Source organism: Hemitrygon akajei, chromosome 1 (genome assembly GCF_048418815.1).
Source record: "Hemitrygon akajei chromosome 1, sHemAka1.3, whole genome shotgun sequence".
NCBI lineage: Eukaryota > Metazoa > Chordata > Chondrichthyes > Myliobatiformes > Dasyatidae > Hemitrygon > Hemitrygon akajei.
In genome coordinates, this window is record NC_133124.1 from 27297107 (window position 1) to 27319481 (window position 22375).

A 22375-nucleotide genomic window follows, 5' to 3' on the forward strand; every position below is an offset into this window, starting at 1 on the left:
TTTCTTATCCTTTGGGAATTATCTATCTTTCACCTTCTGACTAGCTCCCAGAAACTCCAGCCATTGTTACTCCACCATCATCCCCGCTAATGTTCCCTTCCAATCAGCCTTGCCTCTGTAATTCCCTTTACTCCATAGTAATACTGATTCTTGGTAACTGATGTTATGATCACTTCTCCTAAGGGTTCCTTTACCTTAAGTTCCCTAATCAAATCTGGATCATTATAGAAGACTGAATCCAGAATTGCCTTTTCCTTAGTGGGCTCAACCACTAGCTGCTCTAAAAAAAGCCATTTTGTAGTCATTCTACAAATTCCCTCTCTTGGGATAGAGCAGTGTTTCCCAACCTTTTTTAGCCCAATGCCTCCGTAAAGTACTTTCATACCAGCCAACACCCTCCCTAAAGCACCTTCATACTTAACAATGCCCTTAGGCACGATATACTTTCCAGCTCCACCATTGTGTAAAAACATGTCTACCACATGCTAACATGCGAAAAATGATTCTGCTTTAATTTTTTATTTGTCTTTAAACTTAGCTTACATACTATCTGTGCACTGTACAACAGCTTTGATATTAATGTGGTTTTTAGCAAGAGCTGAAACTTCTGGTTCAAGTAGTGGGAGCAAAAGCCTTAAGTGTCCACATGTAACAGTGTCCAAGGAGTTTCTATTTTTTGTGAGTATGTAGTTCACTGCACTGAAGCCTCTTTCAACAAGGTAGGAGGGTAGGAATGTAATGAAGAGCAGCTTGGCTCTTCTCGGAAGACCAGGAAACTTATCGTGCCCCCCCCCCCCCCCCAAGGATCTTGACTGCCCTTGATGGCTTCTATTTTCCTTGTTGCCCCCTTAGGACATGTAACCGCCCCCATTGGGAATGACTGGAATAGAGCAACAACTTGATTTTCCCAATCTACTTACATATTTAAAATGCTCCATGTCTATGGTAGACCTTTTTTCATGCCTTTTCTATCTCCCATTGTAATTTGTACCCCATATCCTGGCTGTTATTTGGAAGCCTTTATTTAACTCCCATCAGGGTCTTTTTTGCCTTGTGGTTTTCTTAACTCCACCAACAAGGACACTATGTTTTATATTCTATCTCACCTCTTTCCATCTATCAATCCAGGGAGGTCCTGCTTTTCAGTTTCCTACATAATTCCCTGTATTCTCTCTTATCCTTTTTCCTATCTATGTCGTTAGTAACGAGACTTCTGGCTGTTCACCTTCCTCCTTTAGAATGCTGCGGATCTGGCTGAAGTCGTCCCTGACCCTGGCAGCTGGAAGATAACATACCATTCAGCTAAAAATAAAAACACAAAATGCTGGCAGAACTCAGCAGGCCAGACAACTCCTGATGAAGGGTTTCGGCCCGAAACGTCGTCACTACCTCCTCCCATAGATGCTGTCTGGCCTGCTGAGTTCCACCAGCAGTTTGTATTTTTATTTATTTCCAGCATCTGCAGATTCACTCGTGATACCATTCAGCTGACTCTTTTACATCGACAGAATCTGCTGTCTGCTCCTCTAACTATGGAATCCCCCAGCACTTCTCTTCTCTTCCCCTCACACTTCTCTTCTTCCCTCCTCTCCTCTGAGCCACAGAGCCAGACTCAGACTCTGTGTTGCCTCAATTTTTGAATTTGGAAATTTTCCTGATTATCGTTGAAGTTGTCGAAGGTTAGTCCTCACAGGTATACTTCCACCACCCACTAATGACAGCATGGGTCAGAGGCATTGTTAGTCATAGTGGATAGCAACAAAATAATCTGAAGAAATAACTTAGCTCGATCAATATTGATGTTTCTTAATTCATGAGTTTATATGTCAGTATATTAAGCTCCACCTTTTGAGAAATCTAATTGCTCGGTTCAAGCATTGTAATAAAAATTTTCAAACAGATAAGTGTTTTTCTTGAGTGAGAAAATCTAAAGTAGGGGTTCCCGACCTTTTTTTATGCTATGGACCCCTACCATTAACCGAGGGGTCCATGGGCTAAAGGAAACATGTCCTCCCTTTATAGTTTGCCCATACCTCTGACTGAGCTAATATTTTCTTTGTTTTCTTAACATTGCATTGCAATGAGTTTTGGGATGTTGGAGACAGATGGGCACAGCTCATATCCCTCTTTATCAAAAGGTATCATCTCCTTCTTGCACCTTTCCAATTCAACACAGTCAAGACATTTTTGAAGAAACAAAGTCCGAATCTCCACCCAATTTCCTCTAGTCACACTGAATTCTACTGCAGTTTCTCTTAATGTAAACAGACATTGCCAATGATATCCTGCTGACGCCATTGATTTTCAAAAATAAATATAATGTTGTCATTGTCAAAGGAAGTGTACAAATCGATTCAGAAGATAGTTTTTCAAGATTTGAGGCTTTGTATGGCAACTGCCCTGCATGTGACTGCAAGAAAGCGCAGAGTTCTGGTCACAGCTCAGCTCATCTCGGGAACCAGCTTCCCTTCTGTGGACTCTGGCTATACTTATCATAGCCTCGGTAAGGCAACTAGCATGATCGAGAACTCCACCCACCCAAGATATTCTCTCTTCTCCACTCTCCTCCATCAGGTAAATGATTCAAAAAGTCTGAAAGCACATATCTCCAGGCGCCAGGGCAGCTTCTATCCTGCTATTATCACACTCTTGAGTGGACTTTTTATAAGATAGACTCGACCTCACAATTGGCCTCATTTTGATCTTGCACTTTATCATTTACCTGCATTGCACTTTTCAGTAGCTTTTACACTTTATTTTGCAGTATTATTGTTTTATCTTATTCTAGTTCAATGCACTGTGTAATGATCTAATCCATATAAACAATATACAAAACAGGCGTTTCACTGTAACTTGATACGCGATAATAATAAACCAGTATCACAGTCAGCTGAAGTCACTGCACAAACTGGTCAATGACACAGCTTGGATGCTGCTCAATGAAGCCAACTCAAGCCACCATGTTAAAAGTACACAGTGAAACGACTGTGTAAAAGACGAATTGTAGAGCACTATGCTCAGAGGAAAATTAACTTTCTTCTTATTTGTATTTTAACTTGCAGAGCACCATTTTTACTGAATTGATTGATTTGTCGCAATGGATTACCCATACTTTTGGAACAATCTGCCAGATTTTTCAGGTCTGGAGATAGCGCAAAGAGGCTGAGAGTTATGTCAGCCACAGGAAGCTGCAAACATATTTTCACATTTATAAGCACAAGTGCAAATTTATTTCATGAAAATACACACAAAATACCAAACATACAATCACCAGCAGCTGGTAACTGCTTTCTCCAATTGCTTTTTCTCATTTTCCATGAATTGAATTCATTGCAAGATATCAAGGACCATTTTAACTTTGGCTATGACGTGAAATCAGCTGCCCCTTATGCATATCCTTCAATTTTCACTTTTATTGACTTGTGTAAATGAAAATCAGGAGAGATGTGTAACAACAGTCTGAACAGCAAACTGTCCATTTTACACCATTCCATCTGGTTAATTCTGATCTCATTAGAAACACTGAATAAAAATGTACATCCACTGACAGACTTCTAAAAATATTTGATATGTTCTCTGGATCACAATTACATAACAAATTTTAAATTGTTTAAAAGAACATTTTAAAATATAAAGGGGTGCTAAAAATATATACAAAAGTGAGTCAAACATTGGATATTTCACTGATAAAAACTGAAGTATAATATCGACAGGTTTAGTCATTATGTGTGAGAAATCAAAAATACAAGTTTCCATATTGACAAACCCTTCAAGAGACTCGGGTCTTCAACCACTTCATTAATTTGTATTTTTTTGTTCATCACCTCTTCAACTGAAGACCAATGCCAAGTCTCCTCTTAACCGTTTAACAATAGTTGTTTAGATAACAGTGCAAAGCTTTATTTATTCGCGAACAATATCTTATACTTCTACGGAGTATTGAAAATGATCAGCGATTAAAATGCAATTAGAAGAATTAAAACTTTGAATTAAGCCACACATTTCACAACATAATGTTTGTTCAAGGTTAACTGACACACTTAATTTGCAAACAGTATGTCATGTCTTCAATAAAACTATATTTCATAATCTCAAATGGTTGACATATATAAAAGAAATACAGAAAGTGTATCAAAGGTTTACAAAGCTCTAAAAGTACGTAATTACTTGCATCTTGGGGGAGAATGATCTTTAAAAGTCTAGAAATGTGATGTACATTTTCCTTTTAAGTTTGCTGGAGAGCAACATATTTACTTTTTCAAGGGATAGCTTCTGACTTTGCAACAGGATTACTAATGGAAATAAAAAGGAGCTTAGTTAATCAATTTGTGCATTAATTAATAAAGATGTGAAGAGGATGACAATTTGTCAGATTAAGGATCAAAATAGCACTATATGTAAGTAGGTTGTTACTGAGAGACATTCCATTGAAAGCGTGTAAAAAGCTATGCCGATGTAAAGAGTTAATCCTGTGGAAGTATTGATAAATATACATGCAATGTTCAGTTTATACTATCACCACATTTTAATATTTGAATTGGCTCTGACAAAATGATCATGGGCAGAAGTTATTCTTCCAATACAATTTTGCTCTCCACAAACTCTGGTTTTGTTTGAGATGAAGGAATACTTTACAAATAAGATAATCAAGTTATTGGTCTCTGGGAATGCTTAGCTTATAAAAGTGACGATTGATATACAATAAACTACAAGGTTCCTAGAGACCGACTTTCCAATGTGGTGAATTTTGACATCTAATAATCTGTTGGAAATTCTTTACAACACCAATGACTTTAAAGCAAATCTTTTACAAGTAATTACTGCAAGTACCAAGTAGGTCGGTTATATTACAGAAGTTCTATCCTTTTCACTACATTTGACCAAACACACTCTCTAGTTGACATGCATTCAGATAAAGAGGATTGAGTGCACTCGGGCATCAGCAAAGCATTACTTCTGGTCACCTCCAATAATCAAATAAAAACCATTTTACAATTCCCAACTATAGGGCTTATAGTCCACCTGTGTTCCTCTATAGATCATCAAATCTTTATTTTTCTTAAATGTGATAGGATACTCTGTCTTGACCAACTGACACACTGTAACAACCAGAATGGATAATTAATCAGTTCCATCCTCCTTCTAAAGATAATTGCAGATGTAATTGACTCATAAATCACATTTTGTTTTAAACTGTTCAGTTCAACAACTCTTCAACCATTGAGAAAGAGGAAGATAGAATCCATTTTGTATTTTGTGTTATATTCAGTCCACGCTATAAATGGTCTATATGCTAAGTGCCCACTTTCTAAGGTACTCATTTTCCAGTTTCTTAATGTTCTCTCCATGTGATCTCTGATGACTTTGGGGAACTCAGATGTTGAGCAGGATCAGCAAGTTCTAGAAGCTTCGGACAGATTAGCTTTCGCTCTTTTCTTGTATCTCCTGAGATCCAGAAGGTTGGTTTGTTGTCTGTGTTTCTTTTTCAGCATCCCCTTCTAATAAAGAGGAACAACAGTTTAGAGTTTTTAAAATCAAAATAAACTTTATTTATAATATAAAGATATTTACAAGAAGAAATCATGTAAAATTTCTTTCATTCTGATGTTTAGACAATTACATTTTTTAAAACCAATAGCACCGTTGCCACTCATGTGGCCCCCTGAAGTGGTACCCTACTACTGTAATTAAGTGTCTTTTTCACCAAACCGGCCCCTCCCTGTCCAGTAGCAGAAGAACCCAATACTGTTTTCCTTTTGCACAGTAGGGGAATTAAGGGTTATGGAGAAACGGCAGGTAGGTGGAGATGAGTCCATGGTCAGATCAGCCATGATCTTATTGAATGGCAGAGCAGACTTGACAAACCAGATGGCCGACTCCTGCTCCTATTTCTTATGCTCTTATGTTCCCAACCGAGCCCTTGTTCAGTTTATCCCTCAGCATGTACTCCTTTAGCCTAGAATCCACCAGTTAGCAGTAAATCTTTTCATTCGCTGCTGAAAGGATTTAACCTAGGAAATAGATTTTCACCCATTATGGTGTACAATTGGCCAGTCCCTAATCACATTACAATAAAACGGGAGGTGGAGAGGGAGGGAAAGAAGTTCATGCCATCAAGACACTACATTTTATAGGTGACATCTACAACACTAGTACTTCCCTATAATTTCCCACTTTTTCCTAACCCCATCTCCTTCCATCTCCACCTCCTGCAAAGTTCAGGCACACACTGATCAACTCTCAATGCATATTCACAGGTTGATTTGCTTGAAAGCAGAAGCAGCCAGGAACAGGAGGAGGCAACAAAATGGAAAATTCTCATAGGCAAAGATGTCTCTTTAGAATGGAGGAAGATGTCCTTGAAATGTCCTTCTCCTCATATGACTTCTCCAAAAGCGAGATCACCTTCAAAGTTCAAGGTAAATTTACACGCAAAGGCTGACCAATGTGCAAAAGAAGCCAAACCGTGCAAATACAAATAATACTAATAAATAAATAGCATTGAGAACATGAGTTGTAGACTCTTTGAAAGCGAGTCCATCGGTTGTGACATTCATGTGAACAAGATGTAACTGAAGTTCAGCATTGAGGTGAGTGAAGTTATGAGATTTGTCAATCAGTGAGTGAAATTTTGGAGTGTATTTATAAAGTGAGAAAAAAATAACCTTTCAGTAGTATTGAAGTGATGAACTCAATGGATTGTCCTCTGTTTCTTTGCAGCTACCAAACAAAATGACCATCACTTTTTATAGCAATCATGTGCAATAAAAATCAGACCAGGAAAGATCTCTTGTCCCATTCTGTAAGATTACAGTTACATTTTTGGGTTAATCTGACCCCATAGACTGGTAAGAAAGACAGTGGGACTCATCAGTCAACCTTCAGCACACCAGCTAGTGCACCATCCCAACATCAACTGCATGGTTGTGGATTTGAAGGTTTTCAGAGATCCCTGAGAGATAAAAGTCTCTGACAGCACGAGGAGACAACTTGCTCAAACAGCTTCAGACATCTTGGGGTGATTAACAAAGTTTTAGACAATGTTCGCTCTAAGGTGTGCACACAAAGGAATTTAAACTGTCACCCTCTATCCTGTTGGCACGTTAAATATATTTCACGATGGTACAGAATCACATTTCCTGTTTCAGTTTCTGATGCAGACAGTGTTGACAACGTGGAGGTTGCAACGATTTGCCTGCAGATTTTATAACTGGCTTTTTATACTGTTTTTATTGAAGTGATTATTTAGTGCATACAGGTCGTTGTCACTGGGCAAAAAAATTGCACAGCACAAGACTTTTGAGCACACTGGTCATTACAAATTAGAGGGAACAGTGATTATAGACTACTTGCCGAAAAGGGGTTTGCTCTGACAATTTTCTGAGGACTGTAAGGCAAGGGAAGGTAGGGGGAGGAATTGGGAAGAGTGAGGAATATGGAGGGGAGGTGGTGTCTGGAGAAAAGAGAAGAAGAGAGAGGTCGAAGGATGGAACAAAGAGCTAAGCAGGAGGAAGAAAGAGAGAATGGGGAGAGGAAGGGGGACTAGAGGGAGGGTGAAGCAGGACACAGAAGAAATGAAGGATCTCCATGCATGACAGCAGGCATCCATGCTCTTGTACTATGATCCATGTCAAAATCAACTTAACTAGAATAGAAGAAAATCATGCTTCTTCTTAAGAGATCATCATTGAAGTAAATATTAGAAGGAAGATCAAACCAGAAGTCCATCTAAATATAGCATTTAACCTCTAGCCTCTTTATTTAACAAACCCTGATTTAAAGACCAAATGTTACTAGAGTTTTAATTCTGAACTTCTCCACCAGTTTACAGTGATCACTCTACATGTGTCTTCAAAGTCTGCTGCCCCCTCATGGCCCAACTTTCTGCCATTGGGAGAGTATTGTGGTTTAGTTTTCTTACATCTTTTCCTTTGAACAAGCCACGTCCTTTCAAGCTTGCATTCAAATTCAACCAAGAATGATGGTATTATGATCCCCTCCTCCTACTGGCCACAAGGACCTGTATGTGTTGATTTTCATACTCAGGTTTGGTCCTTTTACATATTTGTGTTATACAATGTACAAATGTAGATCTTCATCATTACTCAAAGGGAGCTGGAGATGGGAGATACAAAATGTATATCAAAAATATCCCATATCCAGTCAGGCCATAGCTCTTTACCCAATGTAAAAAAGTGAAAAAAAAAGCTTAATTGTCCCCTCGAATACTCCAGTGTTACATATTGGTATGATCAGTATTAATGATCAGTACCTTGTATGAGAATAACTAGTGATGGATCATCTGAACCCCTTGACAGATTTATAATGTTAAACACTGGTTACAGCCTCGTGATTTAAAAAAAAGCAAGATTATAGTTTAACTGTAAGAACGTGAGCTATAAAGTTCAAAGTTCAAAGTAAATTTATTACCAAGGAATGTATAACATATACAACCTTGAGATTCAATTCCTTGCAGATACCCACATGAAAACTGAGAAATACAATAGGAGCAGGATTAGGCTGTTTGGCCCATTGAGTCTATTCTGCCGTTCAATTTTAGATTTTCCCTCAGCCCCATTCTCTCATCTTCTTCCCATAACCCATAACCCCCTTACCAGTCAAGGATCTATTAATCTCTGCTTTAAAAACACCCAATGACTTAACATCCACAGCTATCTGTAGCAATGAATTTCAGATTCACCATCCTCTGGCTGAAGAAATTCCCCATCTCAGTTCTAAGCAGACATCTTTTTATTTTGAGGCTGTGCCCTTGGATCTCAGACAGCCCTACTAATGAAAACATCCTCTCCATATCTACTTTATCAAGGCCTTTCAGCATCCAGTATGCTTGAATAAGATCCTCTCCCACCTCCCCATACTTCCAAACTCCATCGATTACAGGCCCAGAGACATCAAATGCTACACATATATCAAGCCATTTGTTCCCAGAATCATTCTTGTGAACCTCTTGTAGGTTCTCCAGGGCCAACACATCTTTCTGTAGATATGGGACGCAAAAACTGCTCAGAGATGATTTACCAGGTGCACCAACAGTTAAAAGAGCTGACATTATAAATAATCCTCACCTTTTTTGTCAATGTTCAGTTCTGCTAATTTAAGGCTTAAATCACTCGTGTTTACACCTGATGGAGAACCCAGGATGTCATGAAGTGCATTTCTCCGGCCTGTTCGTCCTGAAGCAATGAAGTCTGCATACGAGGTTTCAACATCAGTCATTGCTGACGGGTTTCCACATAGCAGTACCTGGAAGTCAAGTGCAGTAAATACATGATCAGAGCTGACGCAGAGTAAACAACTGGCTTACATTCCTGAAATGGAGATACAAAATTAGAAATTTCATGTGTCCCAGAATGATAATTCAGGCAACAGGCTGTCGTCAGTAGTGGTGGAAGCCTATTCGATTGCAACATTTAAAAGAAATTTAAATAGGCACAAGCATGGGAAGGTTCTGGAGAGCTCTGGTCCAGGTCCAGGTCGATGGGACAAAGCAGAATAACAGTTCATTAGATGTGCCAAAGGACTGTTACTGTGCTCTGGGGCTTCATGACTTTATGACTCTAAATACATTAAACATCACTTCTACAAAACTTATCAGACTGGCAGGAAAGTCTATCTGATGTCTGACAAAAAAGCAGATACAACTTGTGTTACAGATGTTACTTTAAATTTAATAACTATAGCATTCTGAAAAAACAAGAACATTATTAATGAAGTGTACTTTAGGAAATCATTCTCTAGTATTTGATCTGCAACTGCCAGTTAATTATCTCCACGATAACAAAACAATGATCTTTCCCTGTAAAACCCTACTTTCATTTTCACCAAAATAATTGATGATCTTCAAACTTAATGATATGTCAATTAAGTTTGAAGATCATCAATTCCTGATGCATCCCCAAATGCTGAGATTCCTTTAACACTGAGAAATATGTCAATCTGTTTAGAATGAAGACCATGAACAGGTCCACACGCACCTCCTTTGGAGACTCAGCAGCTGAAAGAATTTCTTCCCATTTCAGTCCTCCAAATAGCGGAGGGGGAGGAGGAGGAGGAGAAGAAGGGAGTGGGGAACATCTTAGAGTCAAGGAGTCATAGAGAAGTACAAGCACAGAACATGTGGACCATGCCAAAACCATTTTTATCTGCCTACTCCCATTGGCCTGCACTGGAACCATAGCCCTCCATACTCCTACTATCCATGTACCTGTCCAAACTTCCTTTAAACACTGAAATCCAGCTTGCATGCTACACTTGTGCTGTCAGGACATTCCACACTCTTACTACCCTCTGAGTGAAGAAGTTTCTCCTCATGTTTCCCTTAAACTTCTCACCTTTCACCCCTAACCCATGACCTCTGGTTGTAGTCCCACCCAACTTCAGTGGAAAAAGCCTGCCTGCATTTACTCTATCTATACACCTCATAATTTTGTATACCTCACTCAAATTTCCTCTCAATCTTCTATATTCTAAAGAATACAGTCCTAACCTATACAATGTTTCCTTATAACTCAGCTCCTCCAGACCCAGCAATATCCTTGTAAATTTTCTCTGCACTCTTTCAAAGCTTGTTTACATCTTTCCTGTCGGTAGGTGAACAAAACTGCACACTACGCTCCAGATTAGACCTCACCAACATAACATCTCATCTTTTGTGCTCAGTACACTGATTTACGAGGGCCAATGTGACGAAAGCTTTCTTTATGACCCTATGGAACCATTCTCATCAGAAGGGGAAAAGAGAGGGATCAAGTGTGTTGCATGTTACAAAGCAGAGATTGGGTGGAGACTGGGTAAAGAGCACTCTCTTCATGTGCCACTCCCCCTCCCTCCAGGAATATAAATTCCCCTTGTCATGGTCTTCCCCTCCATCCCTCTACTCCTGCAACAAACTCAAGAGAAAATCTGCAGATGCTGGAAATCCAAGGAACACACACAAAATACTGGAGGAACTCAGCAGGTCAGGCACAATCTATGGAAAAGAGTACAGTCGACATTTTGGGCCGAGACCCTTCAGCAGGACTGGAGAAATGATGCCGAGTAGATTTAAAAGGTGGGGGAAGGGAAAGAGAAACACATGGTGATAGGTGAAACTGGGGGCGGAGGGGGCAGGAGGGATGAAGTAAGGAACTGGGAAGTTGATTGGTGAAAGGGATACAGGTCTGGAGAAAGGGGAATCTAATAGGAGAGGACAGAAGGCCATGAAGAAAGGAAAGGGGGGAGGAACACCAGAGCGGCGTGGTGAGGCAGGGGGGCATTACTGGAAGTCCGAGCAATCGATGTTCATGCCATCAGGTTGGAGGCTACCCAGATGGAACATAAGGTGTCGTTCCTCCAACCTGAGTGTGGCCTCATTGTGACATTAGAGGAGGCCATGGATCTACACGTCAGAAAAGGAATGGGAAGTGGAATTAATTAAAATTGGTGCCCGCTGTAACATCCCGCTTTTTCTGGCGGATGGAGCGTGGGTGCTGGGTGAAGTGGTCTATGTGCCAGTCAGTGGCAGATTGAATATAATGTAGGGAAGTGTATGGTCATGCACTTTGCTAAAAGGAATAAATATATATTTTCTAAATGGAGAGAAAATTCAAAAATTTGAGGTGCAAAGGGACTTGGGGGTCCTCGTGCAAGATTCTTTAAAGGTTAACTTGCAGGTTGAGTTTGATGGCAAGGAAGGCAAATGCAATGTTAAAATTCATTTTGAGAGGACTAGAATATAAAAGCAAGGATATAATGCTGATCGCACTTGGAACACTATGAGCGGTTTTTGGCCCCTTATCTCAGAAAAGACATGCTTACATTGGACAGGGTCGAGAGAATGTTTCTGGGAATGAAAGGATTAACATTTGATAACTCTGGGCCTGTACTCACTGGAGTTTTGAAGAATGAGGGAGGATCTTACTGAAACCTGCTGAATATTGCAAGTAACGTTCGAGCCATGCAAATGCCAGGCAATGGCCATCTCTAACAAGAGCAGCTCTAACAATTGTCTCTTGACATTCAGGGGCATCACCATCACCGAATCCCCTACTATCAACATCCTGGGGATTACCATTGACAGGAAAGTGAACTGGTCTAGCCATATAAACACCGTGGCTACCAGAGCAGATCAAAGGCTAGGAATTCAGTGGCATGTAACTCACTTCCTGACTCTCCAAAGCCTGTCCACCATTGACAAGGCTCAGGTCAGGAGTGTAATGGAATACTCGCCACTCGCCTGGATGAGTGCAGCTCCATCAACACTCAAGAAGCTTGACACCATCCAGTACGTGGCAGCCCACTTGATTAATACCCCTTCCACAAGCATCCAATCCCTCCACCATCGACGAAGAGTTGCAGCAATGTGTACTATCTACAAGGTGCACTGTAATAACATACCAAAGTTCCTAAGGCAGCACTGTCCAGACACACAACCACTACCATCCAGAAGGACAAGAACAGCAGAAACCTGGGAACACCACCACTTGGAAATCCCCCTCCAAGTCACTCACCATCCTGACTTGGAAACATTTCGCCATCCCTTCTTGTCGCCAGGTTAAAATTGTGTAATTCCCTCCCTAACCGCACTGTGGGTGTACCTACACCTCAGGGACTACAGCAGTCACCACCTTCACAAAAGCAGCTAGGGATGGGCAATAGATGCTGGCTTAGCTGGTGATACCCACTTCCCTTAAATGGATAAATAAAATAAAATGTCGATAGGCCTAGGTAGAGTGAATATGGAGAGAATATTTCATATAGCGGGGGAGTCTAGGACCAGAGGGCACATCCTCAGAAGAGAGGGACGTCCCTTTGGAACAGAGTTGAGGAGGAATTTCTTTAGCCAGAAGAATGATGAATAAGTGGAATTTTGATTCTATGGGTGGTGAATCTATGGAATTCATTGCCACAGATGGCTTTGGAGGCCAAGTCACTGGGTATATTTAAAGTGGAGGTTGATAGATTCTTGATTTGTCAGGGCATCACAGGGAGAAGGCAGGAGAATGGGGTTAAGAAATCAGCCGTGATGGAATGGTGGAAAAGACTCGATGGGCTGAATGGCCTAATTCTGCTCCTATATCTTATATTCTTACCGTATTATGGTTTTCTGATTGTTAATATCATATTTTTTGTACAAATGACCATGATCATTTGAGAGACAGAAAGGCTGGCAAGCCCACTTTGACCACATTTTTGGTATAATTCCCATTCGCTACACATGGCTATTTGCCGGCCACTGTTGTAGTGGCACCAACACTGGCCTTCGAGACGAATGGTCCCTGGTTCGAATCTGGCTGGCTCCTTCCATTCGTGCTGGGCTGAATGCCGAGCTAGCAATTGGCCCCGTAATAAATTGACAACAGTTAAGGAAATGGCAAAATAAAGCCACCCAAAGCGCCACAAGGCGCGGAAAGGAACAACACATGATTATTCACAACTACATGACTACTGTACAAGGTATGACTGCAAGAATGAAGGTTCAAAAATATATTTTGAAATAAAAGTTACAAAACCCCACCAAAATTATAGACAACTAAATGGCGATGGGAAAACAAATACAAATTGTGTATCAGGACAACTCATTTCAGAAAATTGTATCAGAATATTCAGAATATAGTTACTTTGCCCTTCAAAGTCTGGTAAGTGCTTTGAGAAGATGCACTAATAAACTGTTGATGCAATGTTCAAAGGATTACTTTCCCACTGTTTAATTTGTTACTTTGCAAAGGATCACATTGTTCGTGACCTGTGGTCTTGAGGTATTGGTTTTCTAACCAATCAGCGTGGGATTGGGTTAAACTTTGACGATCAGAGGTATAGAAAAATAACTACTGCCTTTTCTACATTTCTGTGCTAGAAGTCGAGACATGTTCTGGGACTAATCAACCAAACCTGACCCATTTTATGCCCAGTAATCACACAGTTCTCAGTACCAACAAGGTTCTCCCAGCAATAATCACATCAAGCACCTAGGCTGTTTTTTTCTGACCTTAGACTTGAGATTGGATTTTTAGCTGTCTACAAGTTTGGTTTTATTACAATAATCATTTTTTCCAGGTATAATTAATTAATTTTCCTCTCATTTTGCGCTGTGTTTAATGTAGAACTTTGGAGTGAACCATCTATATCAGGAGTTCCCAACCTGGGGTGCATGGACCCCTTGCTTAATGGTATTGGTCCATGGCATAAAAAAGGTCGAAAACCCTGATCTATAGCTTCAGCCATCATCAGGACTTTGAGTTCAGGTCATTTAGTGGATTTTCACTTATGTCTTTCTTATCCTTTCACTCAATGACAATAATTTTGTCTATTGACCCTCTACTGATTCAGACATCTTGCTGTTCTATAGCACTGTTCATTGTGATTCTACTTTCAAGTCCTACCAACAATAAGCTCTTCCTGTATCCAGTCTTTTATTGTTAATTGACTTTATTTCTTACATCCTTCACATACATGAGGACTTATAATCTTTACTTTATGTCTCCGTCTAAATGTGCAATCATAGTAATTTATATTAAATAGAACAGTCGATGTAACATAGAAATACACTCAAATCAGCGTGAATTAATCAGTCTGATGGCCTGGTGGAAGAAGCTGTCCCTGAGCCTGTTGGTCCTGGCTTTTATGCTGTGGTACTGTTTCCCGGATGGTAGCAGCTGGAATGGATTGTGATTGGGGTGACTCAGGTCCCCAATGATTCTTCAGGCACCTTTTCTCACACCTGTCTTTGTAAATCTCCTGAATCATGGGAAGTTCACAACTACAGATGCGCTGGGCTGTCCGCACCACTCTCTGCAGAGTCCTGAGATTGAGGGAAGTACAGTTCCTATACCAGGCAGTGATGCAGCCAGCCAGGGTGCTCTCAATTGTACCCCCGTAGAAAGTTCTTAGGATTTGGGGGCCCATACCAAATTTCCTCAACCGTCTGAGGTGAAAGAGGTGCTGTTGTGCCCTTTTCACCGCACAGCTGGTGTGTACAGACCACGTGAGGTCCTCGGTGATGTGTATGCCGAGGAACTTAAAGCTGTTAACCCTCTCAACCCCTGATCCATTGATGTCAATAGGGGTTAGCCCACCTCCATTCCCCCTGTAATCCACAACCAGCTCCTTTATTTTTGCGACAATGAGGGAGAGGTTGTTTTCTTGACACCACTGTGTCAGAGTGGTGACTTCTTCCCTGTAGGCCACCTCGTTATTGTTTGAGATTAGGCCAATCAATGTAGTGTCATCAGCAAATTTAATTAGCAGAGTTGAGCTGTGGGTGGCAACATAGTCATGTATATACAGGGAGTAAAGGAGGGGACTTAGTACACAGCCCTGAGGGGCTCCTGTGTTGAGAGTCAGAGGGGTGGAGGAGAAGGAGCCCACTCTTACAACCAGCCGGCAATCTGAGCTACTATTGCCTTCCTGTCAGCTTGAACCAGTCTGGCCATTCTCTTCTGACCTTTCTCGTTAACAAAGTGCCTTTGAAACACAGAATGGTTTTTGTTTCTTGCACCATTCTCTGTAAACTCTAGAAACAATTGTGTGTGAAAATTATAGCAGATCAGCAGTCTCTGAGATACTCAAGCCACCCCATCTGGCACCAGCATTCATTCCACAGTCAAAGTCACTTAGATAACATTTCACCCCCATTCTGATGTTTGGTCTAAACAACAACTGAATCTCTTTTGAGTTGCTGCCAGAAGATTTGCTGATTAGATATTCGCAGTACAAGCAGGTGTACCTAATAAAGTGGCACTGTGTATATTGTGGGATTTGTTGTTTGCAGCAGCAGTAAAGTACAGAAAGTATTATAATTTACATTAGATGTAAAGTGGTCCCCTAACTAAACTTCTGTCACCTGCCCTATCTCATTCGCTAAAAGGAGATCTAGTACTGCACTCTCTCTAACTGGGACTTCTACGTACTGATTAAGGAAACTTCCTGGAACATATTTGACATACTCTTTCCCATCCAGCCCCTTCACCCTATGGAGTCCCAGTCAATATGTGGAAAGTTCAAAGCATCTTATGTTTCTTGCAACAGTCTGCGATCTCTCTACAAATTTATTCCTCTAAATTTTGGGTGGTCTATAATATAATCCCATTCATGTGGTCATACCTTTCTTATTCCTAAAGTCTATCCATAAAGCCTCACTAGATGAGCTCTCCATTCTGTCTTGAGCACTGCCATGATATTTTCCCTGACTAGTAATGCCACCTCTTCCCCTTTAATCCCTCCTGCTCTGTCAGCTCAAAAACAATGGAATCCCAGAACACTAAACTGCCTGTCCTGCCCCACCTGTAAAAGAGTCTCACTAATGACTACAGTCTCATAATCCCACGTGCTGATCCATGCCCTAAACTCACCCACCTTACCTGCAATACTCCCTGCTCAGAACATTAGTCCCACTATGCTCGATCTTTTGATTCCTGACTTTGTACGTAGGCTTAACAATGTCTTTCTCCCCAACCATCATCTCTTCTGCTGCTGGTTCCCATCCCTCTGCAACTCAAGTTTAAACCCTCCTGTGAAGTACTAGCCTGCTCGGACATTTGTCATTTGTCCCTGAAGATATATGACCTCTGTGATCTGTCATCTCTATGAGATGATGTGAGGATATATCATCTCTGGGATATATCCCCAGAAATCTTGAGCCCAGAAACTTGAAGTTGTGCATTCTTTCCATTGCTGATCCCTTGCTAAGGATTGGTGTACATACCCCTGACTTCCCCTTTCTGTATAATGAGTTGTTAATTCAGAGGTCAGATTGAGATTCATTTATTTCTCATATGTACATTGAAACATACAATGAAATGTGTTGTTTACACTAACAACCAACACAACCTAAGGATGTGCCGGGGGCAGCCTGCAAGTGTCACCACACATTTTGGCACCAACATATATATTATGGTTTCAACAATGAGGTCAAAGAAGGGAGGTAATGAAAACAAATCTCAAGTGTTCATTGAGGATGCATTATTGAAGGCTAGGTAAGATACAGATCAAGAAGAAAGGTTAGTGGAATGGAGGTAATGGTCAAGGCAGCCAGCGTTAGGTTTCTGGTGCAATTTGATCTTGCACAGTTTGCAGAAGGAGAAAAGAAAATGACACAGGTTTAGGTCTTCAATGGGAAAATCAGAAATGGGGAGTTTGTTGATGAGTAATTGGTAATGGAAGGAGTGGGTCTGAAATCGATGAAGTACAAAGGTTCATCATGGTTGGAATTAGATACTAAGCTGTGAAGGCCAAGAAATGGCTGTACCAGAGATAGGTGGTTACCTGGTATATGACTTTGCCAAGCTGTTGTAAATGGTGAATAGTTGAGAGAAACTTCATGGGATACTGGGAAAAGGAGCCGGCTGAGGGAAGCAGGACAAAATGGACCAGGACAACCTGTACCATTAAGGTTAATGATCCTAGACAAAAGAAGCTGGGCGATGTTACAGTAATCCCTGTCCATGACGTGTTGAATTAAAATCTAGTGAACTGGAAAGACTGTTGTGGCACAGTAGTTGAGCAGTACATGCATACTTTAACAATAAAACGAACCTTTGTTGGATGACATTCACACGTATAAAGTCTAGCTACTGCAAGGCTTACAATCACCATTGATTGATTATTAATAGATGCATGGCAATAATCATTCAATAGTTATTAAATTTATCTCTGCAGAATACATCTTCTTTTCAGCATTGCAAGCACCTTTAACCATTTTGTAGAAATGCTTCCTTCTGTAGGAATAAAATACCCTCTGCTGTAGCAGGCATTTACCAGCAGAGAGAGCTCTTTGCTGAGCCGCTCCTCTAGTGTCAATATTAAAATATTCAAAATGGGTGAACAATACCCTAGCAGCTGTTTGACTAACTGGTTTAGGTCCCCACCGCTGCTCACCTCCTCAATGTATGAAAATCCAGTCTGTTAGTTATCAGCGTCAGCACTCAATTCTGCCAACACTGGGGTGCTTGGGCTACGAATAGGGCAGAATTTCTAACTGTGGCAAGGACCCGGGATTTTTGACCAACTGTTGCAATGTGCACAAGTTCCAATGTTACAATGGCTCTTTAATTCCTTGAGAAATGGCTCCGCGGCAGAGCAGGCTATTTGGCCTATTAAATTTGTGCTGGTTATTTCAAACAGTGACGCAGTTAGTCTGAGCATCCAATGTCACTGCAGTTATCTGTAAGTACTCATCTGCTTCCGTTCAGAAGCTGGCCAGCAGGAGCCATCTCTGCTCTTCAAGACTGCTTTGAGCACACTGACTGGCACATGTTCAGGGAGGCTGCAACCGATGGCGACTCTACCAACTTAGAGGAGTATACGGTATCAGTGACGAGCTACATCAGCAAGTGCATCGACGAGGTCACTGTGTCCAAGACCATCACCAGAAGCCACGGATGACCGCAAGGTGCGTGCGCTGCTGAGGACCCGTGACTCTGCCTTCAGAGCAGACGACAAGGCAGCCGTAACAGCAGCGAGGGCCAAACTGTCCCGGGCCATCAGAGAGGTAAAGCGTGCACACGCCAAGCGAGTCCACAGCCACTTCCAGGACAGCGGCGACACGCGGCGCATGTGGAAGGGCATTCAGGACATGACCAACTACAGGACAACATCATCTGCCTGTGCGGGTGATTCCTCCCTCCCAGATGAACAACTTCTACGCTCATTTTGAGGTGGAAAATGACGTGGTGGCGAGGAAGACCAGTCCTCCTCCTCCCAGTGACCAGGTGCTGTGTCTTACCGTGGCTGACGTGAGGAAAACTCTACGCAGGGTCAACCCAGAGGCAGCATCTATGGAAATGAATAAACAGTCAATGTTTTGGGCTGAGACCCTTCATCAGGACTGAAAAGGAAGGTGAAAGACACCAGAATAAAAAAAGTGGGAGGAGGGGAAGGAGGCTAGCGAGGAGGTGATAGGTGAAGCAAGGTGGGTGGGAAAGGTAAAGGGTAGGTGAAGAAGGAATCTGATTAGAGAGGAGAGTGGAACACAGGAGATAGGGAAGGAGGAGGGAACCTGGGGAAGTTACAGGTAGGTGAGAAGAGGTAAAAGGCCAGACTGGGGAATAGACTAGGGAAGAGGAAGGGAAAGTTTTTTTTTAACTGGAAGGAGAAATCAATATTCATGCCATCAGGTTGGAGGCTACCCAGATGGAATATGAAGTGTAGCTCCTCTGCCCTGAGGGTGGCCTCATCTTGGGAATTCATTGCCATAGGCAGCTGTCACGGTAGGGTAGCAGTTAGCTCAGTGGTATTACAGCCAGAGTTCGGAGTTCAATTCTGGCAGCGTTCAGTAAGAAATCTCTGTATGTCCCTCCCGTGGAATATGCGGGTTTCCCCCGGGTCCTCCGAACTCCTCCCACGGTCCAAAGACATACCATGTAGGTCAACTGGTCATTGTAAATTGTGCCGTGATTAGGTTAGGGTTAATTGGATTTGTAGGGGGGCTGCTGTGGCCACTACCTTCGAGAGATGGAGAAAGGGCGATGGCTGTCAAAGGAAATCAGGGAAGCAGAGAATAATAACATCACAGTCAACTGGATAACGAAATGGTACCTGAACATCTGCCTCTGGATTCTCAGAAAGGTATTTGCTTTGATAGCTGCAAATGTGAGCTTGTCAATCCCACTCACAGGCAAATTCGTCACTAACGCTTTACTGCGGTTGCTAAGCAACGCCAGAACCAACCTACAGTTGCATTTGCAGAAACACAAGGTTAAAGTGTTGCCTTCTCACATCGGTTGGCTCAGCTCACATCCCACATCGAGACAATGCTGAAGAGGCTGGTGGGCATGGCTGCAGTTTACCGAGCGTAAAATTGTAGAAACCACACTATTTAACAGTAATGGCCTGCATCCAATTTATGCAGACACAGGCTCCTCTGTTAAAAATGCGGGTCCCAGATTTTAGGCATCCTAGACGTGACAGCATACTTTTGAAATACTGGTGAGTGGGACCCAGCTCGGGATCCTGTGTCCAGCAAGAGAAAGCAGGCTTTTTTTTGTGTGTAAAACGTACGTAAATAAAATCACATTGTTCATGGGTAGCTGGAGAGGAGCTGTACCAGACTCAAGAGGAATCACAATCATTCTCTTCGCATTCCGCCCCCATCCTCACACAGCCTGCTCAAAAGCCTCACTTCCCCCAATACTCTTCCGGGACCCTCTGTCAACTCCACAACCGAGGAGGACCACCGTCTTTGAGGCAGGTAACCTAGAACTGACGCAAGTTCAAGGACAATCCCTCTGATTTGTACAGAATGTGAATGACTCCCTGGAACAATCTACCTTCATAGAACATGGGCCATCGAATACTACAGCACAGCCCTGGCCCTTCAGCCCACAACCTCTGACCTACTCTAAGATCAATCTAATGTTTCCTTCCTACATAACACTCCATTTTTCTATCATCCATGTGTCTACCCCTAATGCCTCCACCACCACCCCTGGCAGCGTGTTCCCTGCACCCACCACACTTTGTGTTAAAAAAAATACCTTTGACATCCCCCCCCCTTATACTTTCCTCCAATGACTTTAAAATTATACCCCCTTTACTAGCCATTTCCACCCTCTCCCTACCCCCTTCCCTCTCTGGGAATTGTGCGTGGCAAGTCTGTGTCTATTAAAATGTTCAAAATTTAATGTGGAGGTAGGATCCAGGTCAACGAAAATCTACATGGGGTGGGTGGGAGGGGAGTGGAAGTTCTAAGAATGATCCCACTCATCCCTTTAAGACTCTGACACAAAGGCTACAGAAACAGAAACCCCGGGAGTCAACTATCCTCTTGCCCTTTCCCCAAGCCTCTTCACTTACAGCTACATCAAACGAGTGGAGACCCCTTTGGACATTCACAGAAAATTCTGGATTGACGGGATTCAGAAAGGAATCAAGTATCTGGTAATGCAATGCTAAATACCAATACTAAATATAGGAACGTGTTACTCGGGACGATACACAACAAACATAATTTACGATCAGCCAGCTGTTGAAATGGGGCCACAAGAGATCTGAGTGATGCATGATGGGAAGCCATACTTATAAATGAATTAAGGGATTTCCCAATGACCCCGGTTAATAGCACTACCTATACTTGAATGCGCACTGAATCTTTTTTTGTGGGGGTGCGGTGGGGGAGGGTACAGCATCTAGATGTTCTGTGAAAGAAGGCCAGAGTGTGCTGAACCTACGTGTACTCTAACAGATACCGATGACTGCACTACCAATCCAGGGTTCTTCTTTTACAGGCTTTGACAGTCTGTGTGCAGTTTCAGTTTATTTTAAAAATATGTTTTTGCTGCTTCTGTACTTGTTGCATATTGAAGTTGGTAATTTATAGCTGGTGACGGAAGCAGTGTTCCTATTCTGCCAGACTCGCTGTGCTTCCATTGCGATGTGGCGGAGTGGGAAGGAATTGTCAACCAAATCAGCTGTAAAGAACACACAACTTTACGTAAACCATGAAGTTTGCTCTCTGAAGCAATGACCTTTAAGTCAGTTGGCTTCTTGATAACCTTCAGGGTACAAGCAACATATAGTACCGTGCAAAAATCTTAGGTACATATGGTGCTTAAGACTTTTGCACAATACTGTATTTGTCAACATGGAGTAGAGAGTGAGTTTGTAAATCTGGCAGGAGCAAAGGATGTTGGAAATGGCGAGGGAGGAGCAATGTGGGAGGGATGTTAGACAGTGGGCAGAGGCGAGAGGTTGGAGCAGGTGCAGACACACCCAGACCCGAGACATCAGGCAAGGACATTCGATTCCAAGTAATTGGTTTACTAATCATTAGCAAATATCTCTCTGGTAATTCCCACTACCTACCCCCCTCCCACTCCACAACAGAGACCCAAATCATAATCACTCACATCTGTTCATGAAATTTGTTTTTTTTTGCAGCACTAGCACAGTGTAATACATAAAGTTATAGTACTGTGTAAATATGTATATGTGCGCGCGCGCGCGTGTGTGTGTGTGTGTTTGCACAGTACTGTAGAATCAGCAAAAAAGGTCAGGAAAACCTGAATATTTGTCTACTGTTAAAGCTTAAATAACTGCACTTTCCATAGCACACTACAAATGTTGCAAGTTTGTGAGATTCATATCTCATTAACATGGATGCAACAGTGACCGACTAAGGATTAATTTCATTTAAAACATGACATCCATTTATGCTGTGTGATGTGTGGTATGAACTCATTACAAATTGGCATTGGGGGGGGCAGGGCTGCTTTCCTGTTGGTCTATTAAAGGAGACTGATGTGATGTCTCTTCCTTGATAGGTTTAGCTGAGCATGTTGCTCAAATGTGAAGTTCCATAGAATACCTGTGATTACACTAGACAAGAAATTTTTCAAAAGTGTTGCTTCCTTAGAATTTTATTTTGTTTATGATTCACTGC

The 22375-nt window shown here is 41.8% G+C and overlaps 1 protein-coding gene across 2 annotated transcripts in view; it reads right to left on the reverse strand.

The window, feature by feature from the left end:
- Window positions 1-3199: 3199 nt before the first annotated feature.
- The window catches only part of pkia (cAMP-dependent protein kinase inhibitor alpha), a 116194-nt gene continuing 97018 nt past the window's right edge, over window positions 3200-22375 (reverse strand). The window contains exons 4-6 of one of the 2 annotated variants that reach the window (XM_073040096.1): window positions 18722-18771; window positions 9087-9264; window positions 3200-5498 (exon numbers count right to left, since the gene is read on the reverse strand). In XM_073040096.1, coding sequence (XP_072896197.1) covers window positions 5419-5498; window positions 9087-9264; window positions 18722-18771 — 308 coding nt within the window. In that variant the 3' untranslated portion in view covers window positions 3200-5418. The remainder of the gene's footprint in view (window positions 5499-9086; window positions 9265-18721; window positions 18772-22375) is intronic. The other variant, XM_073040090.1, reaches the window with a different exon arrangement.